Source organism: Mus caroli, chromosome 10 (genome assembly GCF_900094665.2).
Source record: "Mus caroli chromosome 10, CAROLI_EIJ_v1.1, whole genome shotgun sequence".
In the NCBI taxonomy this organism is placed as follows: Eukaryota; Metazoa; Chordata; class Mammalia; order Rodentia; family Muridae; genus Mus; species Mus caroli.
The window spans coordinates 20182181-20201586 of record NC_034579.1 but is presented as its reverse complement, the minus strand read 5'-3'; the positions used below and the strand labels follow the sequence as shown (position 1 = coordinate 20201586).

Below are 19406 nucleotides of genomic sequence, written 5' to 3'. Positions count from 1 at the left end.
TAACTACAAATACTTCAAATGGCACTTCTAAAAACCGTGAGTTTTGGCATAACTTTTCATGTCTTTTTGTACTTTTGTTTTAGTGAATTGCAATATGTTCATGATGTTTAGTGTGTGTATGCATGAGTGTGTACATGTGTATGTGACCATGCATGCATGACTGGAAATTGTGAGACAAAGTCTTGCCGAGTAGCACAGGCTGGTCTGGAACTTACTCCACCTCTCAGCCAGGGCCCTGGAGTTGCCGTCGTGAGCCGCCATATGTGCACTGCTTCCCTTTGCACACATGCTAAGCAGCTGCTACTTGCTTTCTGAAGTTCTCACTGTGCACATTTTCTGGTTTAGTTTTGTTTTGTTTGAGGAGGATAGTTCATAACATTGAACATATACTGGATTGAAACCAACAAAAAAAGCAAGAAATAAATCATATATATATATATATATGTATATATATATATATATGAATGAAGCTCTAAGTCCAAATCTTCAAAAGCCACCGAAAATCTATTTTAAAACTAATAGGAATGTAGAATAAATAAGTAAATAATTTTGCCTTGATAGAGTGAGCGAGATCCTTAAAGGAGAAACCCACCACCCATCTACACTAGATCAGCCAAGTTTCATATAGCAGGGCACTGGTACCAGAGAAAGCTCACTACATTCCCATCAATGTTTCCAATAAAAAGCCACTACGGATGCAGCAGCAGAGAAGTCTGCATAGCTGCTCTTCTCTCTGTCTTAGGAAAAAAAAAACCACTTACAGCTGTTGCCTCAGTTCCGGAGAGTCTTGAGGTGTTCCAAGTTGATTCAGAGTCCTTTGTATTTCCACGGCTATCATAATAAGAAATTAATGAATAACTGTTATAAAAGTTATAGCCGCATAAAATGTTACACTAGAAGCAATCAGGTAATTACATGAGTAAAAGAAAGAAAAACAAAACTGTGGGGATAATAACAATATCTGGAAAAAAAAGAAAGAAAAAGTAAATGGTTTATTAATGTCTAATTGACAGACTGATTTTCCAAGAGCAAACCGTGTGGAAAGTTGACCTGTGAAACTGTGCTCATGGCCCAAAATGGCCGCCTCTTTCCTATGCTACAAGGACTGTGATGTAAGTAATACATATAAAATTTACTTGAGTCTACTGGCATAAAAGTTACTGAACAATAAATAGCTGTGGAAATCATGTACTTTGTTTTAATATAAAGCACATGATACAGCTTTAAATGAGAAATGCATATCAGAATTAGAAAACTTATGTTCAGTCATCTGTGAAACAACTGGCACAGAGACGGTGTAAGGAACACATGGCCCCAGAAGGCATTTCCCTGGCGCTGCAAAGCTACCTGCTGCTGCGGACCCGGACCATGCCCACAGCCCCAGACCGTGCCCACAGCCCCGGATAACTATGAACACCAAGCCATAGAAAGCATGTTGCGTGTGTGTGTGTGTGCGTGTGTGTGTGTGTGTGTGTGTGTGTGTGTGTGTACGAGTGTGGTCCCATTTCGCCATTTACTTGGTTATTGCTGTTATGAATAAGTAAGCTGTTAGAACCTTCCCTCCAAGTTCGAGGATTTACTTTCCGCCTCTGTTATTAACCCCGATTCAATTTGCAAGGGACAGTTAATTAAAATATGTCAAAATCTCAAGATATTCCTGGGAGACAATGTTTAAGAGACAACGTTTCCATTGATTAAAAACTCAAAGTCTATGCCAACATGGGACAAAGTGGCATTAGAAGGTGTATGGCACGGTGTGGATGAAAAGTCCATACAGTCCTTACATAGTTTACTTCCAAAATGTTTCACCTGAGTTTAAAATCATGAGGAAGAAACTGGACCAATCTAGACAGTGGGATTATCTACAAGACAACCAGTCTGGACTTGTAAAACTGGCAGTGATGCACTGATTTCACGTAATGAGACCTTCCACAGCCCAGTGGGACCAAGGACCTAGGTGTTCAGACACTGTGGTCACCAAAGACTGCTCCTTGTCTTATTCTGATGTAGACTGAAGATATACACTCCTGGGAGTATGTGAAATGGAAACTCACTTTATTAAAGAGAAAACAGACAAGTAAGAAATTAAGGAGAAAGCAAGAGAGGCTTCGGAGAGAGGAGGAGGCCTTTGAGCCTCCTTTTCTAGAGTTTTTACGTGGCTATGGGAGAGTGCACAAAGGCTGGGGTACCTGTTAAGACTGGTAACTTCTCGAGGCTATCAATAGCGACTGAGAGCCAAAACACACTATGCGTGTCCCCTGGCCTAACCAGATTAATGACCACACCCTGTCCGTTGGCTACCCACCTGGAGATACTGGAGTCCCCTCTGGCCATCTCTCATTTATGCTTTGCTAAGCTATGGGCCTTGCCTGGCTGTGTGCTGTCACTTTGGAGACTCAGATTTCTAATTCCATACTTAGAAACAGAGTTAAATGACTAGTTTACCCACTAGACACCACAAGCAGAAAGTAAGCCCTTCACAGCCAAGGACCAGAACTATTCTGTATCCATTGTTGTGCACACAGGATTTACCATACTGTTATTGTTGACATTCAGTAGATCTCTCTATAGCACAACTATTTTTTTAAAAGCCCTAGAGAGATAAAACACTTATATAAGAAATTGCATGCATTGATAAAACATAAGGCCAAAGCAGGAGGTGAGTTCAAAGTAGCTAAGTGCTCAATTGTAATTAATTCACCCATTCAGTAGTTACTGGCCATCTACTGAGGGCCAGACACAGTAGGAGGTTTTGGACATGAATATTATTTCTGCAATGTTCTTTTACTCGAGTAGGTGTGTACTTGAAGATCAGATAAATCACTGAGCACTGGATAAAGGGCTAGGGATACATAAATCTGAAATTACCAAGTCCATTTCTATCTATCTATCTATCTATCTATCTATCCATCCATCCACCTCCCCATCCATCTATCGAAATTGAGTCAACCCCATTTTACAAAGATGTTGACAGCCACGGGGAGTAACTGAAGTCTAAGAAACTCTATTTAATAAAGGTGCTAGGACTAAAAGAGTGATTTCCTGGCTTTCAAAACAGTTATTCTTTCAGTGTGGTAGCACACTGAAAAAGGTGATTTCATGTTTTGAGTGTGTGGCCAACGGGGACAAAAGTCAAATGTACCTAACTAAGACTTCAAGAAGCTATGGAAAGAGGCTAGGCGGAGGCCATGTGCACCCAGCACTCCCAGTACAGGGTGCTGAAGCCCGCTCCATGCAGGTGAAAGTGGCCTGCTTTTGTTCCCTGAGGTGCTGTGAACCTAACAAACTTCTAGAGACATGACTTTATGTATCACCATCACCACCGCCCTGTACCAAGGCCATCCATGGCCTGATAAGGCCAGGATCTGGAGCTGTACCGTTACGGGTATTAAATACAGAGATTAAACACAAACCACAAGGTGAGGGGTTTGCAGGAGCCTGCACTGCCTCCAAAGTATTTGCTATTTGAGGCTTTAATGAAAAAGCTGACTTATCCCTGCTGTGAATTATTAAATATTACTAAACTCTGAATTGGAAAGCCCACTCAGCCCTGAGGTGCTAAGAACTCCTATGTAACTATGTCTGCTTGGAATAAATGCTCAACAGTGCTGCTGCCTTTCCACAAATGCTGCCTGAGCGCCAAGCTGGGGTCCTGTAGTTTCAGAAGGTGTGTGTTACCAGTGCTTGAGAAGTCAGGCTTGAGCAGGTTATTCTAAGTCCTTACTGTAAACTAGGAGCTGGATTACAGTCACTCTTTGGTAATCTGCCCCACCCCTACTGGGCTCCATTTCAGTTTATAGTCTAGAAGGTGTTCTGAGCTCACGGGACAGTCATACTCTATTTCAACTGGAAGAACTTCAACTAAAGAAAAATATGATACATAAATATTAACTAATACTTTTCAACTTTCAAAAGGAATTCTAGAAATTTCTAATTTACTACACAGAGGAAAGCGTAAGTCAAGGCTTCTATGAGAATGAAATACATAAGCTGCTTTTGCTATCATTGGCCAACTTGTACTGTTGCATCATTAACTTCAAGGATGGGGATTTATGAAATATAATTTTTTAACAAAAATATGACAGTACTTTCAACACATCCACCCCAAAGGGCTTTCTGTTCCATCAAAAAGTTAGTTTTTGCAGTCTTTTCCTGCTAAGTAAGTGTGTGTGTGCTGCCCTCTAGTGGACTGGGGCATGAATACGTGTATGTACTTTTTAGTCATTGGATTGCAGGTACACTGGATGGGCCCTGTGTAGAGTTGCAGCTCAGGGACTGTGGAATTCTTGCAAACGTTTGACAAGTGAGTGCATCAGGCGTTGGGGAGCACAGAACCGGCCCTAACCCACATAAAGCACCTTCAATTAACTTCCCCAACAGCCAACGGAAGAATTCACTACCATCTTTTAGCAGAAGAATTTTCTGTCACTGAATCTGCAATAACAGAGTCGCAGTGTGTCAGAGATAAAACGACAGGTGAGACCCTGGTGCGATGCCGGTGCTCGGACTCAGGCTTCACTCCCAGAGGACAAGCAAGTAGGTGCCTACCAGGAAAGGACGCCAGCAAGGGCACTGAGTCAGCCAGGCTTGGAAACTCGATTCCACTTCCTGCTGCTTACTCTGCATTTACCACACTGCTCCAGCAACCACCTAATTCCCAGTTGTCATTAACTTAGCAGGAAGCAGCTTGTACTGGGGACAGTGTAAGCCATCAAATGGGCAAACAGAAGCAAGCAGTTTATTTTTTTCTCTTATGAGTAAACAGTAAGAATATCCTTATTAACTGTTGTGACTCATGTTTAAGGAGAATTCAGTAGTAGCAATGTCCTCGCTAGTTTCATATCAATTTGACACATCCTAGAAGGACTTGGAAAGAGGGACTCTCGATTGAGAAAATGCCTTCATAAGCTCAGGCTGTATGCAAGCACATGGTGCAACAGTATTTAATGTGCTAGTTGGTCCTGTGCTCCATATGAAAGCAGGCTGAACAAGTCATGAGGAGAAAGCCAGTAAGCAGCGCTCCTCCACGGCCTCTCCATCAGCTCCGGCCTGCGGGTTCCTGCCTGGTTTGAGTTTCTACCTTGGCTTTCCTCAATGGACTGTGACCCAGGACACGTAAATCAATACATCCTTTCTTCTCCAAGCTGCCTTTGGTCATGGTGTTTTGTCACAGCAATGCTTACCTTAACTAAGACAACAGTCTACAATGCACTGCCTGAGTCGGTGGTAATGATAATGATATGAGAGTTACATCTTAATTAGAAGAGCCAAGAGTGAGCTAGTGCCTGCCAGTGGCACAGGCGCTGCAGCTGCATACTAGAGACAAGATTGAAACAGGAGGAGACAGAGGTTGAATGTTTAAAGACTTGAATCTTCCCTCACCTCTCAGCTCCTTTCTGAGTTATGGAGTAGTTTAGAATATTTGAAAGAAAGGACTCTGGAAGTGGCCTGGGTCCTCTAGAATGATGCATAACAAGAACTAGTAAGTTTGGGAGCTGAAAGCAGGCTCCGTGTGGAGCATGAGGTGCAGAGAACAGGGAATGCTCACTTAAAGTCCTGTTAGTATTAAGGGAAAAGTCACGTGAGCTTGGCCTATTTCATATCAATAAAACTGTACTCTGGCTTCAAATACAAAAGTCTTCTGGAGACCACAAAACCAGCTGCTGAAAACAGTGGCCTCTTTTTGAAGTTTTATCTCTTGTCCTGTCTTGTGACTTCAGCAGAAAGGAGTTTATCTTCTGGGACAGTTCAAGCCCTGAGTACACTATAGAGGCCATTTTCTGGGGGAGTGGAGAGAGATGGCCCAGTCCCTAGCTGCCAGCACTCTGCTGCCCAGACAGATCACTCTTTGTCTGTAAAGCAATTGGGTCTAGAAAATGTCTAGGTTTCTCATCAGCATTAAAAGTAGCAGTTTACTGCTACACTAGAATAATAGAGGGTAGCTCTGTTCTTAACCATAATGCACAGAAAAGTGCTCTCTTCGACTGGATTTCCAGGTGAGCGGAACAAGACAGACTGTACCTCTTATCAAGGATGCTCTGTGTACTGGCTGGTTTTGTGTCAACTTGACACAGCTGGAGTTATCACAGAGAAAGGAGCTTCAGNNNAGGAAATNNCTCCCTGAGANCCAACTGTAAGGCATTTTCTCAATTAGTGATCAAGGGGGAAAGGCCCCTTGTGGGTGGGACCATCNCTGGGCTGGTAGTCTTGAGTTCTATAAGAGAGCAGGCAGAGCAAGCCAGAGGAGGCAAGCCAGTAANGAACATCCCTCCATGGCCTCTGCATCAGCTCCTGCTTTCTGACCTGCTTGAGTTCCAGTCCTGACTTCCTTGGTGATGAACAGTGGTATGGAAGTGTAAGCTGAATAAACCCTTTCCTCCCCAACTTGCTTTTTGGTCATGATGTTTGTGCAGGAATAGAAACCCTGACTAAGACACTCTGTGTCCCCACTTTAATACATGGACTGCTGGGCTGCTCTGTTCTTGGGTGGACTGCTGAGTTGTTCTGTGAGGTCTTGGTCTCTGCAGAGTGGAACTTCAAATCCACAGAGTTGGACTGGGCTGGAGTGGGGCGGGGGTGTCCTACACCTTGAAGTAGCCCAGAGCTCCTGATATCTGATTGCTCATGATATCGTATCATATCTCCAGCTTCTCTCTCCTTTTTACCTCCCCCAGCCACAACACACACACAAACACACACATAAGTACACACACACACAAACACACACACAAATACACCAGTCATTCTGCTTGAAGGTAGCAGGGGACAAGCCATATCAACTCAAGTATTTATGGCAATGGTTTCCAAACCCTCCCTTACCTCTGTTCCAACTTCTGATCTGTGCTCACTGACAAAGCACCACTCATGGAGTCACTGACGATAGACGTGTGGTTCCTTTAAGTAGGCAGCAGAAGCTTGACTTGGAGTCCTTTCCTCCCTCCCCTCCACATGTGTGATGCACAGAACCGGGGCATGGGGCTGAGACTTGGAGAGTTTGTATAAATTATATTTTCAGAGCTATTTAAAAAATCCTGTAAGATTGGGTAGCCATGAATGAAAGGAACAGGAATAAGCCAGGCAGGCAACCACAGATAATGCCCAGTCAGGTAAGGGAAGCAGAGCTGTGAAATGTCACTCACAGAACTTTGCTATGAATGGAGCACTCGTAATCCATAATCCAAAACAAAAAATGTTCCAAATTGAAAACTTTTGAGCATCTACATAGTGGCATGGCAGAAAGCTGCATGCTATGAATTTTTTCCTGTACAAAGTCACTCTGGAACCATTGTTACACTGTCTTCAGCCCACAGGTTCAAGGTAGACATGCAACACAATTAAGTTTCAACCTGAAAGAGGAAGAGGAAGAAAGAGGGAGATCCAGACTTGCTGGATCTTGCTGGGCAGTTAAAGTCCTGGGCAAGCGGCCAAGGCAGGAGGGTAGAGGAGATCTGAACATAAATGGATGGCAAAGTATTCTCTAAAGGGAGAGAGGCAGCTTGGAAAGAGCTGTCTAGTATCTTGGGACCCTTATATATGACAGAGTGATCAAGACTGAGGAAAATCCTCTAATCCTGAGAACAAAGGATGAGGGACTTAAGCATCCGGGACATAGGCACAAACTAGAACAAAGTTCTTGAGCAGGGTGGGGACATGGTCACTTTCTTTTCCACAGGCCAACCTGCTCGCTGGAAAATCAAAGTCATCCCACAGAATGTCGAAGAAGCACTTTGATTATACATAAGATCCTAAAACATGAAAAGGAAGGTCACAAGAGAACTAGGAGAGCTAGCCAAATAATAAACACTAAAAAGGTTAAAGTGATAGCCACTGGGGGAACAAGGGAAGCGGCAAATTCTAAAATGAGGTCTGGGGGTGGGTAGGGTACCAGAAAGAACCAATGTGCAGGAAGTGCCAAAGTCCTCTCCTCCATCCAGGGTGGCTTGACATATTCTGGTGTCTCTGCCACACTCGCCTCTTTTGATAGCCGTAGTTCTTGGCTGATTCTTATCTTGCTTGCCCAGACTCCTGTCTTAATTCCTGTTGATTTCAACACACAAGCGTGCCACTGTGACTCCTCCACAGCTCCAGTGCTGTGCCAGGCTCCTCACTTACAGCCATCCTGTGTGTCCACCTCCCCCTAGCATGCTGACTTCATGTGCCTCCTCGGCGTCAGCCCTGCCTCTTCTCACCTTCCTCTTCCGTGACCATCTGATGGAATGCACACTCCACCGTCTATCACTGTATCTGCTCTCTTTTGCACACATCCTCCAGCTTAACTGTCTCTGACACATCTCCAACCATGCTCCCTCTGCCTCTGCACTGCCACTGTGAACCTCTGCCCCAAACCTTGTTCTAACCATGGTAAAGGGCTGTCTACACTGGGACTGGCCCCCTCCTCATCTCTAATAACTCAAGGGAGCTGCCATCTGAACAGCTCACCCTATGGCTTTTCCCATTCAAAACATTCCCAGATACTGCAAGGCTCATTCTACAAATTGTTTCAGTGATGAGTTCAAGTATCATCTCAGCCATGAAGTCCTCAGCGTTCCTCCCTGGCCCTCAGGTACCCCCTTATATGGGCCGTCCCTCTCCAGCTCACAGTATGCTTTTGTTATTGCTGTTGTTCAACTCGATCTTTCCTTTTAAGTCACTTCTTCACCATATCCTTTTCTCTCTAAGGTTCACTCTACAGATGCAAACGTCGCCGCTGTGCTCACCGGCAGGATGCAGACTCCCTAGCACACCACAGATACTTCATAAATCGGGGCAAGTTGCACGGACACACAAGTTACACTCTCATACAATATGACATAATCTAAATGCATACTATTTTATGAACCAGAGTCTTCGGAAATCTGACACAAACCTCACCCAACTGTATAAACTTGGGCAAGTGACTTAAGCATTCCAAAACTAAATTTTCATCTGATAGACTCGATGACAAAATCTGATAAGAACATTTTAAAAATACACAATAGTTAATTTTAGGTAGAGAATATACAATTTTATTTATTTTTGTTTTTCTATATTTATTTATTTTAATTTAATTTTATGTGTAATTCATTTTTTACACTCCATATTCCATTCCCCGCCCCGTCCCATCCACACTGACTGCTCCACATCCCACACCTCCTCCCAACCCCACCCCATCTCCACGTGGATGCTCCCAACCCCCATCCCTCCTGACCTCTAAACTCCCTGGGGCCTCCTTTCTCTTGAGGGTTAGGTGTATCATCTCTGAATGGACACAGACCCTGCAGTTCTCTACTGTATGTGTGTTGGGGGGCCTCATATCAGCTGGTGTATGCTGTGTGTTTGGTGGTCTACTGTTTGAGAGATCTCGGGGGTCCAGATTAATTGAGACTGCTAGTCCTCCTACAGAACCAGAATATTCAGTTTTAAAGAGAGAGCTTCAACCTTCTAGGTTAACTTTAGGGAGATGGCTCGGTGGGTAAAATGTTTGCCACACAGGCTTGAGACCCTGAATTCAGATCGCTAGAACACATGTATGCACAGCAAGCACAGTATGTATCATGCATCTATATTCCCCGGTGCTCCCATGCCAGGGTGGGAGGCTGAGACAGGAGGCTCCACACAAGTTCACTGGGCAGCTAGCCTGGTCTACATAACACAGCATAAACACTGTCCTAAGTGAACTAGCTGGAAGGCAAGGACTGGTTTCTGAGGTTGTTGTCCTTTGACCTCTACGCTATGAGACATATGACTGTACATACATACTTAAATAAAGACACACACAATCATATACATACCATGCACATACAAAATTTTAAAAATTAAAAATAAAATACTCGATTAAGACAGCAGTCACAATTGCATGTGCTATAATTGCATGTGCTCTTAGCATTCTGGAGGCTGATAGATTACAAATTCAAGACCAACAAAGGCCATACAGCAGGAATCATTCTCAAAAACAACAAACACCAAAAGAGTTTAGGTACCTTCGAGAAAGACAATGTAATTAAGATCACTGGATGTTTCCTGCAGAGCTGCTTCCCACCTGTGCCTGCAGAAAGGTAACACTGAGTTCTCAGTAAACAGGCTCAGTAGGACTTTCCTAATGGCTATCACACTCCTAAGCGGGAGAACAATGGTTCATGGGCTACAAGCAGCCGCAGCCAGCCAGCCCTTCGTGATGTCTGTGGGTGTTCTCTTTGACTTCAAAGGGGATGAAGACAACCCTCCCCCGCAGAAGTTAAATGGTCACAACTCTGATCACAAACACATTACTACCTCAGTGGTTTCTTCACTGATCTTGGTAACTGTAATATTGAGGGAAGACTATAGACAATAAACACACCAAAGCAGAACACAGTTCATGTCCTATGTGAATTCTTCCAAAGTAACTAAAAGTATCAACTACTTGTAAAAACGGAACTCTGGTATACACAGGCAGGGCGGTTACTCTGTAATGAAAAGTGCTGCTCAGGAATGGCTACAGAACAACCAGGCAAGGGATTTCATAAAGGACTCAAAGAGATGTATTGTCAAAATAATTAATTCCAGGAAACAAAAACTAGTCAGCTTCAAGCAACCAAATACATGTAGGACCATTGCCCAACTAACCACAAACTGTAATTTCATAAAAGGGAAGCAACACTGTGATCCAACCAATCACTGTGCATAGATTTTGTTCATGGTAAATAAGGCTAAAAGTAACTGTGATTATTTATGTGAAAGTAGCCTGTTGTGTTCTCATGGGGATGCTGGCATATGGACTGCACCACTCTATCCATGTAGATCTCTAAACATGCATTCTGGAAACAGGATAGGTGCCAAGATCCCCGGCTCATAAACAAACATTCAGTCTTCAGATAAAAATTTCAGGAATAAAGGGTGGTTAATATATTGATGTAACACCCACTAATGAAATACATGAAGCTAGCAGATGCAGGAGAAAAGGTAAATCATAAAAAATACCCTTTGTATATTATAACCTCATGTTCTTAATTTTTTTTTAAATACTTTGGCGACTGAGGTATTCAAACCTTTCTCTCAAAGATTAACATTTTAATGGGGGAACACAGGGGGAAAATAGTAATTAAACTTTGATTTTTCTGATAAAAGGCATTATAAAATGAAAGCAAGATGATGAGGAAATGATTATAAAGAATAGCCAAATAAGACATCACTTAGATAAATGTACTGAGGTCACCTGAATATGCAAAAGGGGCTACGTGAAAGAGAAGCCGGTTCAAAGGCCCTGAGGTGTGAAAGGCTCAGCCCAAGAGGCTTCAGGAAGAACCTTAGGTGGGCAATGGGGGAGGCAGGTTGGATGGGGGTGTGAACAGCACAAGGCTCACACTTCCTTGCAAGGGCCAAGAGAGTCACAGATGAGTTTAAATCTGAGTGTGACATGTGCTCATGTATTAAAAATCTGCCTTGTCACTGTGGAGAAGATAAGAGAGCAAGAAAGGGGGCAGAGAGGACAATGTGGAGGCTGCTGTCATCTGAAGTAGTAAGAACAGTGTGGACCTGGTGGCCACAAAAGGAGAGTAGGGACCAGCGGGCTGTGTACTTCTGTGCACTTCGACTGGATCCAGGCAGGGAAGTTTCCCAGATCACAAGGTAGGACAGGAACCAAAGGGAAGAGAGTTCACGCTCAGGGCATGAGCCAACAGATGATTCACACAGAGGGAAGAGAGAGAGTTCCAGGAAGCACCTTAGCCACTGATTAAGAATGGTGTATGAAGTGAGAAGAGTATACTCCCACCTCCAAGAGCAGGCACTCTACCCCATAGGACAAGTCACCATAGAAAATCAGAGCTGCCCTTCTCACTGAGATTCTTCCAGGAGAAATACTCTCCTACCTGTATCTGGACTGCGTCAACAGTTGGACATGAGAAAATTATAATACCAGAACTGTGGGTACTCAAGGGGGTAAATGATGTCAGCCATCTATTTTCAAATGTGACAGCAGATCTGCTCACTTCTTGGGACTGAAGTCCTTTTTACAGAAAAGCCTGCTGTGATGCCAAAGAGAAAAGTCAAAATACTCGCTTCCCCTTTGTGCACTCATGTGTTCAGAGGCAAAAATGGGTGTCTCTTCACTAGACCAGAACGCACTTCCTCCCAGAACAACAAGATGACCTATAGTTTAAAAACTAATTTTATTGATTCTTTGAGGATTTCAGACAATAAATTTTGACTAGACTTAGTCCCTCAGTTCCTCCCAGAACCACTCCAACTTAAGAGCCTCCTCAGAACCTTACAGGCCCTGAGCTAAACAGAGATTCTTATTAACAAACAGGGACAGTGAGTGTGAAGTAAGAACAGTTACTGCACTGCATGGAGACAATGTGGGTCTTTTAAAATTCCATCAAGATTACATTTACTGCGATAGTAGAATCTATAGGAGATACATGATGAGAGAGAGAGACAGACACACAGACAGACAGATGATTCAACATAAAACATGCTTCTGTTATCTTCTTCTAACATTTATAGCAAGGGCTCAAGCTTTTACAGAGTATCTTCCCAGAAAGCTCCAGAAAACACATACACAGAAAAGCACATTTAATATTATTATACAAGCTTTAGCAGAAATGTCTATACTCAAATTCTGATGGGAAGATTTTTTTTTCTTTTTCCATTTATTTGCTGTTTATTTTGTGTGCATGAATGTTTAGCCTATATGTGTATGTCTATGTATGTATGTATGTATGATGTATGTATGTATGTGTACCATGTGCCCAGAGGGTGGGCAGATGAGGGTATCACATCCCTTGGGACTGGAGTTACAGATGTTTGTACGTCGCCTTGTAGATGCTGGGGACTAAAATCGCACTCTCTGCAAGCAACCTCTCCAGTCCCACAACAAGAAGACTTTGTTACCAATGTATTTGATTAGTTTGTTTACACAAAGTTCTTAGCCACCTTACAGTCTCCATAAAACCAAAGAATTCTTAAATGCCAGAGTTTTCTTATTGGAAATGTTATTCTTTGGCAATCTCACACATGTATGTAATGACTATGGCTTCTCTTCTCTTCCCCTTCCCCTTCCCTCTGCCTTGCCAGCCACACTTCTTTACAAATCTCCTTCCCACACCCATTCCTTTTTGTTTGGTCCCACAGAATGTAACTAGGCCCATCTGTTTGACCCTGGGTTTGTAACTACCCATTAATGGCAGAGAGTTAACTAGAACAACTATGTATGGATTTTTTTTTTTTTTTGTCAAATACTGTTTCACAGTTAACTGTTCTAAATTCTATTTATCAATTTTCTTCAGTTCTTAATTCAGTTAATTCACGGCATGGCTCACTCTTGAAACATTTATGTCAATAACTCCCATCTTCTACTATCAGAAAATACCTCATAATCCTGGTGGTACTCTAGCCCAGTGCTTCTCAACCTGCGAGTGTCACCGCCGTGTGGGGTGACAGATCAGATATCCTGTATATCAGATATTTACATTATGATTCATAACAGTAGCAAAATTAGTTATCAAATAGCAGTGAAGTAGTTTTATGGCTGGGGGGGGGCGGGTCACCACAACAAGAGGAACTGTATTAAAGGGTCACAGTGTTCGGAAGGTTGACGATCACTGCTCTAGTAGCTCTTACAAATGGCTGCTTCCATTATGAGACTCTGTAAATAATGCATAAGTCCCATGACAAATGGCCTCTTAACACTAAAACCTGCACATGATAGGAGAGTTTTCAGGAGTCCTTGAAACTCTGGCTGAGATTTGACTTTATAATGTTGGAAGAGATTAATCTGGTGTGCATGCGCACGCACACGCACGCACGCACACACACACACACACATACACACAGAGCTTGCTGAATTACAGAATGTTCTATGTTCACTGAATTTCCTAACAGCTATGTTCACAAAAACCCAACTCAAGTTAGAAATGCAAATTAAGCCAATATGAGATAAGAATGTTGCTGAAATGGATTAAGCTTTAGGCTGTTCTTGTTGGCAAGGATTTGGAGCTATGTCAGCTCTGGCTGGAGGAAGCAAGCACTTCAGGAAGCTCTTCTTGTTTCTACCAATGCCAACCACTCACAAATTCTAAGATCCACCAACCCAGGAACAGAAGCAGCATCAACAGGAAAGCACAGAAACAAAACAAAACAAAACAAAACAAAAGACTGGAAAAGACTTTGAGTGTTTGCCAACAGTGTTAAAGTAAACTGGTATGAATGTCTGAATAAGGACTACTTACTACAGAGGAAAATGAACCACCATTTCCACACAGGTGAGTCCACAGAGTGGAGAGTATAGCTCAACACACACACAAAAACACATTATTGACTCGATCAGATGAGGCTTAAGAATCAGGTAAATTGATTAGTGGTACTGAAAACGCACAGTGATGGGCATGGAGGAAGCCTAAGCTGGTGAAGGGCTCTGGGCTCAGAATGTGCTCTGTGACCTGCACAGTATCTGGCAGACTGTGGCTGGGCTGCACACTCCTCACATGCACTCCTTAGTAATAAACGTAAGCCAGCTTTTAAGGATACAAAATGTTACGCTGAAGATCTCAGTATGTTTCTTCTGCTCTTCAAAAATACAAGTTCTGTGTGTGTGTGTGTGTGTGTGTGTGTATGTGTGTGTGTGTGTGGGTGTGTGCATGCATGCACACTGGATGCATGTAAAAATGTCCTTCTCTAGTCAGCCCACAAACACTCACTGAGACCTGACTAAGGACGGCAGGACGTAATGGCTGGATAGCCCAATTCCAGATATTTTAATAAAAATGCTACTTTTGAACATGAACTCAAGCTTTGAGAAAATATTATTTCTGAGATGCATGCTGAGACCTAGTCCTAAGAGACCTTCTGGGAACAGCAGTCAGAAAGCTTGAGCTAAGAAGGACTAGACACTATCAGGCTATCAGGCCTGGGACAGAAAGCATGGCCTTAGCACACAGGCACAGGAAGGAGGGCTGGCAGCACAGATGTCTTACCAGCCCTGCTAACAACCAGCAGCTTACACCAAGGGATGAAAAGATCGGCTACGTCGTTTTAACGTTCCGTATTGGATTCACAAGGAGATCCATCAAGTTCTAGTTTGCTCCATCTTGACTTGTGAGATTGCTGCTTCGATGTTAAGTAAGCATCTACAATATGCAGCACATACCTGTTACACGTATGTAAACACTTACCTAAATAGTCTATAACTGTCATAGTATACTTGACAATAGTTACTATTGAAGCAGATTTATAACAGTGTAGATCCCCTTCAGTAAGATGTGATTTAACAGCAAGTCCACTGAAATTTAAACTACTGTTTCAGAGCCGAGGGTTCTGGAGACACAGTTCAGTGGCAGGGCACTTGCCTCACTAGTATGAGGTCCTCCATTCAACACCCACTACCTCAGGAGACAAAAGGTTCATCTCTCTTAGGCTTTGCAAAATAGAAGGGTCAGAATACTGGTAAAAGAAGACAAATTTATATTCTTGCTATTGGTTATTCTTGACTTCCTCTAATAGAAAAAAAAAAAAAAAACTGTTGTTTTCTGTTTTGGCACAAAATGAACTGCAAGAGTTAATATTCATGCAGGCCTTTATTTATCTGATCCAGAGTAGCAGGAATGTAAACCTTTCTCCTTGCAGTCCCAGGAAGCCTTGAGTTCTGCTTGATCAAGACCTTGCCACCTAGCTACCTTACTTACCCTCCCTAGACCCATTTATAAACCAGGTCTTCTGCTAGACTTCAAAGGAAGGACTTACCTACGGTGCAGAGCCCTATTCTGTCCACCCTTCTATATTAATAGCGTCTTCAGACCGGGAAAGGAGAAGTGAGATTTCACACTTCTGTCTTTCATTTCCACAGGTTTCGATGCAGCTCATATCAGAGTGGTAGGCTACATTTCTACCAGCCACTTGGTTTCTCTCTAAACCTCTTTTCATTCAGACACTGAACGCTAGAGTCAGGAAACATACACAGCACTGCTGGTCACAAAGTCAAGCCTGAATCAACCAACTAAACCTCCTCCTGGATGGCACATTGCTATATCAGCTGTTCAAGCCATACCCACGAGTCTCTTCCCCCCCTTTCCTTATCTGATGCTTTTCTTTCACATTGCACTTAAAGGCAGACATACTCAGAAGCAGATTGCACACAGCCCAGTCCCCACAACATATTTGCCTCACCTTGCAGAGTAGATGAAAGGCAAGCTGTTCTCTAGAGCAGTGGTTCTCAACTTCCCCAACACTGCAACGTTTAATGCAGTCGCGGGGGTAACTCCCAACTATAACATTATTTCATTGCTAATTCATTGCTGGAATTTTTGCTACTGTCATGAATCCTAATCCATATATCTGCGTTTTTTCAATACTCTTAGACAATTCCTGTGAAAGGTTTGTTTGACCCCTTAAAGGGTCATGGGCCACATGTCGAGAACCGCTGCTCTAAATTGTACATTTCCAGTCCCCTCTGGCCTTGAAAGACTTTTCTTTTACAACGATACAATTTTAGAGTTTTCCCTTTTCGAGGGGAAAACTGCAGCTCCTGCTGATACCATAATCTTTTGCCGGTGGTGGGGACTCACGTCTTGAATCCTGGGCAATGAGTCAGGAGAAGGCAGGGAAAGTGACTTGTTTTGTTTATCCAGGGAAGGACCCAAGGTCAGACAGATACTGAAAGTGAAAAGAGGTAGACAGGGCTGCTGCTGGTGGGGGTGGCGCACACTTTTAATCCTGGTGCTCAGGATGCAGAAGAGGAAGATCTCTGTGAGTTCAAACCCAGTCTACAGAGCAAGTTTCAGGATACAAAGAAACCCTGTCTTGAAAAATAAATATGTATCTTATCTCCCTCTGGATTTTGTTCTTCCTTCTCTGGTCACTCCAACTCTCCATGCTTCTTTCTTCGTGATGTCCAGAGTTTTTATATCCCAGTCCCCGTCTCCTAATCTTTTGGGCTTAACTCAGATTCACGGTTTTAAGTACCAGTTGTGCTATGATCCCAAATTCCAAACTGTGATATGGATCCCGACTTCCCTGTATCTCAACTGCCTGGTATCTCCATGTAGATGCCCCAAAGACATCTCAAATTTTACTTGACTAAAGGTGAAGTGATCCAGGAGTGATGTGCTTTCGCTGGAACTCTTGTAAAAATAAAAACATTTACCCGAAGGAAACAAAATCCTCCCCAACTAGTCCTGGGCATAGTCTGTCTCACCCAGTTCATACTTGCAACCACCTGCTCCGGCACTGTGTGCACAGGCCCCGCCCCTTCCCTTCCAGGCCCACCCACATGCACCTGCAAGTCCTCCTGGCTCTGGCTCTAGTCACATCTCTCTTTCCCACTGATACACGACAAAGTCTCTCTCAACAGACCTCTGCCAAGAGCAACATATGCCCCTCACTCTCCTAATGTCTGTTCTCTAAGTAGCAACCGAGTGATCCTCTCAAAGTGCAGAACTGACTGTGTCTCTTCTTAAGCTTTCGCTGATTTACACTGCCTTGTACAGTGAAATCTGAACTCTCCACAGCACAGACGAACCTCTAGGGCCCCCTGATTTCCCCTCTGGCCACTCTAGCCTCAAGTACTGTGCACTAGACATGAGGCTTCTTTGTTCTCCCCTTCTGAGCAACTCAAGCTCTACACTGCTTTGGGGTGTTTACTGCTGCGATCCCCTTCATGTGACTTGCCCTGGTAGCTCTCTCTACCAGGCCTTTCTCCTCCTGTATCCAGGGCCCATCTAAGCAACAAAGCGCCCAGCTGCTCCCGCATCACTTTCAGTCTGTCTCCTCACGGGAGGCTGTGTTGCTTTTAACTGTCATACCACACACTGCTTACAACGGTAAACCACATGAAGACAGGACCCTATAGATTTATTTACAGCTACGTTCACATTCTCTGAAAAGGAATTTAATATGTAATACATGCACAAAGAACTACCGCTGAGTGTGGCACACCAGAATACCACAATTAAAAGGCACTTCATCTGAACCATCCTCACAATATGTCAATTTCTGAATAAATGACCTGGGAATCAGCTGACCACTATTGCTAGTCAACAATACCCACTTTAGCTTGGGGCCTAACTCCCAGTAGCTTTGAACTTGTGTGGTGGCCCCAATGGACAGTAGTTTGCATATCTGAAGATAGTGACTGGACCTTTCCTTAATGACCTTAGTCTTCATTAAAAAATATTTTAATTATATTGAATCTAGGGTCATGCACATGAAAGCCAAGGGTCCTATTACTGAACTATATCTCTAGCCTGCCCTCTTTTTACTTTTTATTTTGAGACACGGATCTCACTAAGTTACACAAGCTGGCCTTAAAGTTCCTCAGTAGCCCAGGCAAGCCTTGAACTTGTCATCTTCTTGCCTTAGCCTTCTGAGTATCAGGAATTAAAGGCCTGAACAATGAGGCTCAGCTTGGTCCCATCTTAAGAATCCTGGACATGGGATAATTGGGGGAAGCCCTATACACAATCCAATATTGCTATAGGTAATTATTAGGTTGTTTATTTAGCTGTCATCCACACTGTAGTATTGAAGCCTGGCTCAGATTATCACGTCTTTTCTGGCTGGATCAACCGATCTCTCTCTTAGTAAGCACGGCTTGATTTAAACTGGCCCTTCCACTCCACGCTGCCACTGTCTCGTCTATTGTGTCTGCTGCTTACCACATCTCTAATCTCACAGTGGTACAGTCACTCCTCAGCCTCCTGAACTCCTGGCACTGTTTAAAAATAGAAACCAAGAGACGTGGTCCACTTTGGCATCCTTTCTTGCAAAACAACTGGATTTCCACATGTGTAAACTGAACAGTCAGTTCCCTTAAATTCCACACAAGTGATCACGCTCAGCCGAGGCCAATCAGCAACACACAGACAACCAGCAGCAAGGGAGCCACGGAGAGAGGAGAGCAATCTGCATCCAGGAGGACAAGATGCCGGAATCACTGTCTTCATGTAGCTCTCTCAGCTGTTGGCCATGAACAGCATGAAGCTCAATGCTACCCTTTCCGGGCTCTCCAGACGGAAGCCAGAGAAAATACTACTCCAAATCAGAGTAGACACCAGCACCTTCTAGAACCATTTATATTGTAGTTTTATTTCCTTTACCTTCAACGTATGTACAGTGGCATCTCATTTAAATCACTTGGGTAGACTATCATTGAGGCCAATGATTAAATTTAAAATATGGTAAGATCCTCACACCAGTCAGAATGGCTAAGATCAAAAATTCAGGTGACAGCAGATGCTGGCGAGGATGTGGAGAAAGAGGAACACTCCTTCATTGTTTGTGGGATTGCAAGCTTGTACAGCCACTCTGGAAATCAGTCTGGCGGTTCCTCAGAAAATTGGACATAGTAATACTGGAGGATCCCACAATACCTCTCCTGGGCATATATCCAGAAGATGTTCCAACTGTTAAGAAGGACACATGCTCCACTATGTTCATAGCAGCCTTATTTATAA

At 43.4% G+C, this 19406-nt stretch overlaps 1 protein-coding gene across 3 annotated transcripts in view; it reads right to left on the bottom strand.

Annotated features, from left to right (window-relative positions):
• Nucleotides 1-19406, bottom strand: part of Stx7 (syntaxin 7) — a 41008-nt gene that overhangs the window by 12716 nt on the left and 8886 nt on the right. For all 3 annotated transcript variants that reach the window (XM_021173922.2, XM_021173923.2, XM_029482582.1), the window contains exon 3: nt 762-831. In XM_021173922.2, the coding sequence (XP_021029581.1) occupies nt 762-831 (70 nt within the window). The remainder of the gene's footprint in view (nt 1-761; nt 832-19406) is intronic.